The sequence below is a fragment of the Crocodylus porosus genome, unplaced genomic scaffold (genome assembly GCF_001723895.1).
Source record: "Crocodylus porosus isolate Cpor-Errol unplaced genomic scaffold, CroPor_comp1, whole genome shotgun sequence".
Taxonomy (NCBI): Eukaryota; Metazoa; Chordata; order Crocodylia; family Crocodylidae; genus Crocodylus; species Crocodylus porosus.
In genome coordinates this window covers 1,111,330-1,120,518 of record NW_017728936.1, presented here as the reverse complement: position 1 = coordinate 1,120,518, position 9,189 = coordinate 1,111,330, and the positions used below count along the sequence as shown (strand labels likewise).

The 9,189-nt window shown below is 47.5% G+C and overlaps 1 protein-coding gene across 3 annotated transcripts in view; it reads left to right on the top strand.

The window, feature by feature from the left end:
• The window catches only part of EI24 (EI24, autophagy associated transmembrane protein), a 39,958-nt gene that overhangs the window by 13,990 nt on the left and 16,779 nt on the right, over nt 1-9,189 (top strand). For 2 of the 3 annotated variants that reach the window (XM_019546955.1, XM_019546956.1), the window contains exon 2: nt 912-1,059. In XM_019546955.1, coding sequence (XP_019402500.1) covers nt 1,018-1,059 — 42 coding nt within the window. In that variant the 5' untranslated portion in view covers nt 912-1,017. The remainder of the gene's footprint in view (nt 1-911; nt 1,060-9,189) is intronic. The other variant, XM_019546957.1, reaches the window with a different exon arrangement.

Below are 9,189 nucleotides of genomic sequence, written 5' to 3'. Positions count from 1 at the left end.
GTGTGCCCCATGCTGCCCCGCTGCTGGGGAGGGGCTGCAGCCACCTGCCCGCGTTAATGCAGGGAGCCAAGGGCAGCATACAGACCTGGCGGGACATAGTTGCTGCTGCTGCCAAGAGCCACTTCCATGGACCTTTTGGTGGGGTGGGTGAGGGAGTGGCAGCAAACCCCACCCAACAAGAGCCTACATGAAACCGCGGGGGAGCTTTCCCAGCCCACTGCAGGCACTGAGGGGCTGGGAAGGAAGGAGCAGACTAGCTATGTGTACTAATCCCTGTTACCCCACCCCTCCCCTCCTTCTTGCTTCTCCCTGCCTGCCTTGCTGCTTTCCTCCGCATTGCTTCCCTTCCCTGCCAGACTGTATCCTATGCTAAACGTTAACCAGTAATGCATTACTAGTAAAAATATACTTCTTATTTAAACATTGAACCTTTCACATCCCTACTTTCCAGACAAAAATAATTTGCTCAGCAAGAAAGAAGCCAGCCCCATGGAGAGTTTCATATACAGAGGTAGAGTTTTTGAGTTGGAGTGTGTATTTGATGGTGATTCACAGCAGAGAACAAAATATTAGGGTGATGGTCATCTGTGCTACTAACCAGAGGGTAGCTATGCTTTATACCAAATGGAGCTTGTTTAGGATATATGGCTTCCTCAAAGGCTAGAGGTACTCTGGAAATTATTTCAGTAGCTTTTAAGTCAGAATATTACAATCTTTAAAATGTTAGGGGCCCTGTACCCACTCTTTCATTGTCGATGTATCTGCAAAAGTATTAAATGACCCAGTAGCGAGGGCAAATACTACCTTCTGTTTTGCTGTTTAACTTTGAATTCTGTTTTGCATACAGCTGTGTAAACTGGGAAATCTTTGTTAACATTAGGCCTGGTAATGTTTTTTTCCCTCTCTGTCAGGTTCTGTCGACCTCCTACTTCTCCGCAATGAGAGCAATTTTGGTTCTTCTCTTCCCTTGTCCCTGTAGTTGATATTTTTGGAATTGGAGGGGATGCTGCGGTAGAGATGGCAGACAGTGTAAAAACCTTCCTTCATGATCTTGTCAGGGTAAGTCTTACAGTTTCTTGAGTTCAAAATCATTTTCATGGTTCTTTTTTGTTTGAGGTTCTTTTGCATAGGTGTTTTGCATCGTGTTTACAGGCAAAGCAGACATAGGTTCCATTGATATAATCTGTTATGAATAGTCAGTGAGATGACAGCCTATTCTTATAGGCTTCATCTCTTCCTTTTCAGGTATCCAAGAATGGATTAAGAATTGGGTCGTGAGGGTGCTCCAAAAGTATCTTAATTTGATTATCAGCAGGAATTCAGAACATATCTAGCAGAGACTATTGTATTGACAGACCTGGTTAGTGGTTACATCACTGTGTTTGAACTGCAGTTCCCCAATGTAGTTAAGTTCTGTAGTTTAGGTAACCTGCTCCTATACTGTGCTACTTTTCTGCAAGGGTATAGAATAGTGGGGAATGCTGGATCCTACATGTATTGCAAGTCTGAATGGTTTGGTTTTGAGAGACCAACGTGACAGGTAAATTTCCCTAACCTAGTAGTATCTTCTCCAGTGTAAAAGGGACCTAAACCTGGAATTACTCTGTGTCCACTTAGCATAGCGTATTTTGTCTCCCAAAGGAAATACGAGGGTTGATCAAAAAGTTCCAAGACTTAGCCTTTATTTTAAAGAATAGTGTACAAACAACATTTTTATGAGCTGTCCCCTTCAAAGTAATCTCGCCTAGATGATATGCACTTGTCCCAACATTCATGTCACTTTCGGAGCAATGCTGGAAGTCTTCAACGGTGAGTTTTTTGAGTTCCGCTTTCACATTCTTATGGATGGTTGGAATGTCATCAAGTCTCCTTCCTTTCAGCTTCATTTTGATTTTTGGGAACAGCAAAGAAATCACATGGGGCAAGGTCAGGTGAATATGGAGGGTGTAGTATCGCAGGAATGTTTTTTTTCAGCCAAAAATTCTTGAATGGAGACAGCAGTGTGTGAAGGAGCATTGTCATGGTGCAGAAACCGTCAACCATTTTCACACAGCTCACGGCGGTCTCTTCTAACTTTATCCCTCAATCGAATCAAAACCTCTTTATAAAAGGCCTGATCGATTGTTTGACCACTCGGTACAAATTCCTGATGAACAGTACCCCGACCATCAAGTCTTAGAACTTTTTGATCAAACCACATATTTACAGGCTAGCATTTTGGCAAGTAAAATAATGCTATGTAATAGAGGTGCACAATAAAGATTTTCTTGGCCAGTTATTAACCATCTGATTATTAACCAAGCATATTGGCCGATACTGGTCTGATAATCAATTTAGAGGAGGATAGCTTTGTAGTGTGGAAAGCAGTTCCCTGCAGGTAAGTCTCTGGAGGGGTAGTGGCATGGGGGAGGGAAGGGGTGTGGTGGGGCAGATCAAGGCCCCCACATTGACGGAGGGAGCGGGTCAGGGGCCCCCAGCAAGGGCAGTGAATGGAACCCGGGGGTATGGAGCAGGACGGAGCTGTGGGCAGCTCATCCTGGTGCTTTAAAATGGCGGCAGGGATGCTTGAACTAAAGCTTGTAAAATTAACTTTATTTCAAGTGCTGCCAAAATCATTTTGAAGCACGGTGACACTTTTAGGAGCGGAGCAAGGGTGGAGGCAGGCTTCCCACTGTGGGCTCAGAGCTCTCCGCCCTGCTACTTTTGCCTTGAAAGCTGTGTGTTGGCCAGCTGTCCCCTGCCCATCTAGAAGTGGGAGGCAAAACTTGCTGCCGCCACTGCTACTGGATGGGCAGGGGACCCGTGGCTCCCAGGGCAAAGGCAGCAGGGCAGAAGGCCCCGAGCCCACAGCAGGCAGCCTGCCTCTGCCCTGCGCACAAATCCAGGGGGGCACATGCACCCCCATGCCTTCCCTGAGGGTGCACACAGCATTGGAGAGCCACACCCCTGTCCCCCACACCTGGATTAGCCACCTGTGGCTCTGTCCTGCTCCCCGCCCTGGCCCCAGGATCCCATTCACTGCCCTGGCTGGGCAGCACCCCAGCCCCACCATGGGGGCCTTGATCTGTCCCCCACCCATGCTCCTGTCCTCCCTCACACTCCTTCCCCTCCATAGAGTTACATGCAAGGTGTTTTTCTCCATGCTACCCAGCTGGATTCCTAGTCATGTGCATGCTGTGGCTGTGCGCATGCATGCAATGTCTAGGGGTGATAAGGTGCATTATATTTATTGGTGACATTAACGGCTACACCAGCCAAAAATGCTGATAGCTGATAATGTCAATTTTCCTTTTATTAGTGCTGCTCCGATATGGCACTGATATATTGGTGCATCTTTACTATGTAAGCTGATGAGAAAGAGAATCAATTTGTCATTGGTATAGTTACTAAGAAGCAGTCATAATCCTGGTAGAGGTTGTAATTTAGTTGTATTCTGAGTTAGGGGTCCCATAGACACAGTTACTATAAAGCGCGCAGGTTTTTTCTTGAACTGTAGCACTAATGATACCATAGCAAACTCTCCTTCGACAAAAATTAACATTATAGAGTCTATTAATGTGCTTTTAATGAGTCCACTAATTGATTTTTAACTATAATAAGACTTTGCTTAAATGTAATACTTTCCTCATCTCTGGTACCTTTCCTTTGGCATGCTCCATGTGTTTCACAAACATTAGTGAATTTAACATGATTGCATCACTACTGAGGGTGTATGATAGGGGCAGGCAAAATATGGCCTACAGGCCAGATGCAGCCCGCCAGGCAAGTGCCTATAAATTTACTCTATCTGGCCTGGCCTCATGCTGCTCCTATTGTGTTAGCGTGGGGCCGAGCCCTGCTCTCTCCTGCTGGGGCACTCCATGCTGTGCTCCCACCTTCACCCACAGGAAGGCCCTGACTCTGGCCTGCAGGTAAGGAAGTGGCAGTGGTGGGCAAGGCAAGTGACAGCGTGCAGGGGAGGGGAAGTGGCAGCAAGTGGGCAGATGGGAGGGAAGCAGCAGCTGGGCAGGAGCACAGGCCTTGCGCTGGTACCCTAGGGCCGGCCGGGGCCAGTGGAAGCCCAGGGCGTGGCAGAAGAAGTGCAGAGCCTAGGCAGATGGGGTGCAGGGTCCACCAGGCTTTATCATGCAGGGCTCCCCAGGGCTGACATACAGTTCCCAGGTTTTCTGCCCAAGCTGCTCTCCTCTGTGGGGAGCTCGACCTGCTCTCCTTCCGGAGGGAGCTTTGCATGATGGAGCCGGCAGCCTGGCTCTGTCACTGCCACGTGCAGGTCATGGGGGACAGTGGGAAGCTCTGCACTATGTAGCTGGGCTGGCTCCTCCTTTCTCCCTGCTGCCCTGGCCAAGCCCCATGACCTGCACTGCCAGCTTCATTACATGGCGCACCCCCTGGCGGCACAGGGCTTGGGCAGAGAACCCAGAACTGCATGTAAGCCCCATGCATTGGAGCCGGCAGCCCAGTCATGTTCAGTCCTGGGACTCGCCGGGACTGTGCGCTGCCAGGGGGCTCCTCCTGCTGCAGGCTGTGAGTGCTCCAAGGGCCTGCTATCTGTTGGCAGCAGGGGCTATGCGCAGAGGAGGGACGTTTGGAGTGGGGGATCCACATGCACACCCGACTATACACACACACCCGCACCCCCAGCTACACCCACCATTCAGACCCTTCCCATCCACACACCCAATCCTCCCACATCCCCCCATAACCACCCACACATCCCCCCAGAAATCCCTTACCCACCCCCTCATACCTCCCCAAAACTCCACGTCCCACACAAACCCTATACCCGCTCCTCCACACCTGACCACATCTCCCCTTTCCCCCACACAATATACAAGAGTAAAACTTCATTTTAAGCTATTATGCAATCACCTCTATATACACTATGCAAGCACACACACACCAGGACAAAATTTTTTTTTTGAAATAAAATATGTTATAGTAGATTCTTGGTTTTTAGTATATAGTTTGTTTTTTTTCTGGTTCCAAGATGACAAACCCCCCTCCCAAAAGGAGTACTTCTGGGGGCAAGGGGAGGGATTTCTGGTGGTACAGGTCAGGGGTTAGGGATGGGATTTTGAGTCCCAAGACTGCAACCAAGGAGCCAGGCACCTGTCAGGGTGAGGCTACCCTTGCGGCCCTCAACAGCTAACCAAAGCTTGTTAAGCAGTCCTCCAGCTGAAATAATTGCCCACCCCTGGATAAAGGGAAGCAGCTGGAGAGGTGGAGTGAACACTATGGAATGATATACTCAAGGGAGTCTGTAGTAGACCAACCTGTGCTAGATGAATTGCCTGGGTTTGAAGCTATGTCTTCACTGAATGCCAAACCTACACTAAAGGAACTTGAGCAATGCATCAAAAAAGATTCCAAATAACAAAGCTTCAGGATCTGACTTGACCTGCTGAAATTTGGGAATGTGCAAACAAAGACTTGCTGCAAAGATTGCACGAGGTACTCCTACTCCGATAGAAGGAAGAAACTGCCTCAAGATTTCAAGGATGCTCATTTCATCCAACTTTATAAAAACAAAGGAGACAGAAGTGACTGTAATAACCACAGACGTATCTCTCGTCTCAGCATCATGGGAAAAATCTTAAGCTGTATTCTTTTACTTGGACATTAGCTGAGAGAATCTGTCCTGAGAACCAGGGTGGCTTGTGCTTGGAAAGGTCCATCATAGATACGGTCTCCTCTGTAAGACAACTACAGGACAAGTGCAGAGGAAGTGTATCCCACTATACATGGCTTTTATGGATTTAACAAAAGCTTTTGACACTGTTAGTCAGTCAGGGCTGTACCCAGTTCCAGAGCTAGCCAAGACGAAGGTGAAGGTGATCATAAGAGTGCAGTTTTAGGTTGTACCCAGAACCAAGAGATTCCTAGCCATCCCCATTAGCTCTTGCCCTTACCTCCTCGTTGTTCCTGCTGCAGCACAGCGAGGTGATATTTCTGCCTTCTGCAAACTGCTGTATTTATATAGGCAGCCAGTGTTTTGAAATGGCTGCTGCAATCAAGCACCTGCTGGCTGCTTGACTCAACCCTTGAAGTGGCAGGCACTGCAAGTGCTCTGCCACACCCTACAACATCTCATTACCAAGTTCTCTGACTCATTTAAAATTTTTGGGCTAGCAATAAGCCTGGAGACTGTTATCACGCACCAAGGCTCACTGGAACCAGTTTCAGATATCATCCTAGAGATGGTAGTCGTCTGGATGTTGTTGACCAATTCTTCTACTTTGGCTCTACTGTTTGCCAGGATTGTGGATCTTGGTGCTGAGTTTGCTAGTAGAATTGACAAAGCAGCCAGAAACTTTGGTCTTTTGCAAGATAGAGCCTGAAACAATAACAAACTGTCAACTAAGGTGAAAATCCATATTTATGAGATGTGTTTTTCCAGTCTTCTATATGGCTTAGAAACATAAATGACCTACTCCAACATACCAGAAGACTAAACAGCTTTCATATCAGATGCCTGCATAAAATTCTTCAAATAAGATGGCAGGACCGGGTGACAAATGTGAAAGTGTGAATGTGCTGTACTCTGAAGTTCGCGAAGGGCCTAGAAAGAAGCAGACTGCTGCATAGATTTTGGGGTGCTTGCAAAGATGACTTGGTATCCTCTGGAATCTCTGTGGATGATTGGGAAAGGAGTGCAGAATGCTGCTTTGGTTGGCAGAGTCGGCTTGCAGATGGAGTGAGGCGCTGCGAGGCGGACTGGATCAGGTTTTGTGATGACTGGTGTCAGAGGAGGAAAGAATTTGTGGCTCAGATTCAGAGCATTGCTAGCGCATAGGTATGCTCTGTCTGTGGGCGGGACAGTTACTTGCAGATCGGACTGGGCAATCATCAAAGAACAACCATCAAAGAACAAAGCAGAAACCATACTCTGTAAAGAACGACGGGTTCCAGTTGATTGAGCTACCTCTTGCATTATATTGTAGGTGTTAATGCTCTTCTACATTAAGTATAAAGTTGATAAACAGAAGCTCCCCTTTAGGCAGCAGTAATCATTTAAGAATACTATAGAATACCAGAGGTGGATATTTTGTAAGATGTGAAGGGGAATTGTCTGTCAAAGAAAGGTCAGGCATACTGCTGCAGATACTCCATGCAGCAGACCCCACCTACTGCACCTTTGCTGCTCCACTTCTACCAGATGTGGGTTTGGCTAATGAGGAGGTGATGCTGCTGCACTGGTTTTGTAACTACAGGTTCCCCTTGCTTTATGTGGTAGGTGCATTCCTGAAAAACTGTGTATAACTCAGATTCGAATAAAGGGAACCCACTTTACAAGGTAACAAATAGGGATACATTCCAAGATCTCAACTGCATTTGCAGTGGGTAAGTCTGCTGGCGTCGGGGCGGTGCCAAGCTCTTCCTGGCAGGAGTCTGGGCCAGGCTGCGCTCAGGGTGGGCAGCGGCGCTGGGTGGGTGGTTGGGGGGCTACAGTGAATTTTGGGGTAGCTGCAGGCTCCCCCCCCAGCCTTCTTTCCAGTGCTGCCGCCGCTGCCCCCTGCTGGGAAGCGCTCGGTGCAGCCCCTGGCCCCAGCCCCAACCCAGCCCAGCCCCAGCAGTGAAGCACTTACCCCAGCCCCACTCCCTCCCTCACCAGCAGCGGGGGAGCAGATCGAGGCCCCACTCACCCCAGCCCCTGCTCCTGCCTGTGCCCTGCTCCCTCCCTCACCGCTGGGGCCTTGATCTGCCCCCCTGGCCCTTTCCCCTCTCCCCACGCTTACCTGCTGCTGATGGCATAAGAGTGAATTTACCTTGCATATAACTAATTTTGAGTATAAAAAAGATCATCGCATAAGAGCAAATTTGCATATACAGAACCTGCATAAAGCGAGGGGAACCTGTAGATGATGCTATCAAGTAGTATAAACCCCAAATCCCAATTTACTGTCAGGCCAGAAATGCCTTGTACATCCTAAATGTTTGTCAGTAATTATTTTATTGGCCTTATATGTAGTGTGAACGTAATTCATTAAAAAAATAGAAGGACTGAAATTTTTTTCTGTTTTTGCAAATAAGAGAAAATGGACAAAGAAAAAATGGGAATGGGAGTGGTTTGTAAATAATGGGGAGTCAACAAGAAGACAGAAAGACAACTTGCTTTTTAACATCCTTTTTTAAGATGTCAGAAGTACTCATTCTTTTAGGTCACTGGGGCACTGAAATTAGGTTGTGGTGATGCATTTGAACTTTGGCTGAAGCTGGCAGTGTTGGCCTCCTGTCCTGCCTGAGGAGTGTCATTGGCAATCACCCAAGTGCCTGTGTGAGAGAACAGTGGGAGTTAAAGGGAACATAGGACAGGAGGCCAAGATGTGCCTGGCAACCTCGCTGTCTTCCTTTGAAATCAAGTTCTTTGGAAGAATGAATTAAGCTAAAGGACAGTGTTGACACAAGAACTAGAGGGTATAAGGTGATGAGGAATAAAATTAGGCTGGAAATTACGAGGTTTCTAACCATTAAGAGAATGGTGTTTTGGAACAGCTTTACTATAGGAGTAGTGAGGACAAGAAAACCTAACTAATGTTAAGGTAGAGCTTGATTAGTTTGTAAAAGGATTATATAACGCAGGGCCGCAACAGCCAGGGGATTGAACTCTGACCTATGCCGTTTCTGTTTCCAGATCTATTTTCTACTTCAGACTCTCAACTGTAACCTCTTATTCCACCATCAGTCTCTCTAAGGGCACTCTGTTCCCACTGTTGAACCTGGTCAAAGTTGCATTTAAAACTGGAATACCATAGAAGCGAAACACTTTTAATATGTGCCAAAATGACTCTCCCAGGAGCATTCTCCATTTCCTTGTTTATTTATCCCACTACTACAATATGCTTTCTTCCCCAAATTATCTATCTATACAAGACTATAAGCTCCTTGGCAAAGGAACCATAAGGCTCCTCCTGTACACCTGCAGGGAGGCCGCTCTGACGCGCTGGAATCCCAGTAATCGGGTCTGCTGGAGTATGGTGATTACTGCGCTCCAGCAGACTCCAGTGTCGTGTGTATCAGTGTCCCTGCACTGAAAAATGGTGGTGGGGTGCTTTTAACTGAAGTTTGTTCAAGCTTTTGTTCAAAGTGTCCCACTGCCATTTTTCAGCACAGGGTCGCTGATGCACGTGACACTCTGGGCACTTTTAATTAGCAGGGCTCTTGGAACTGTGCCAATTAAAGCACCCCCCC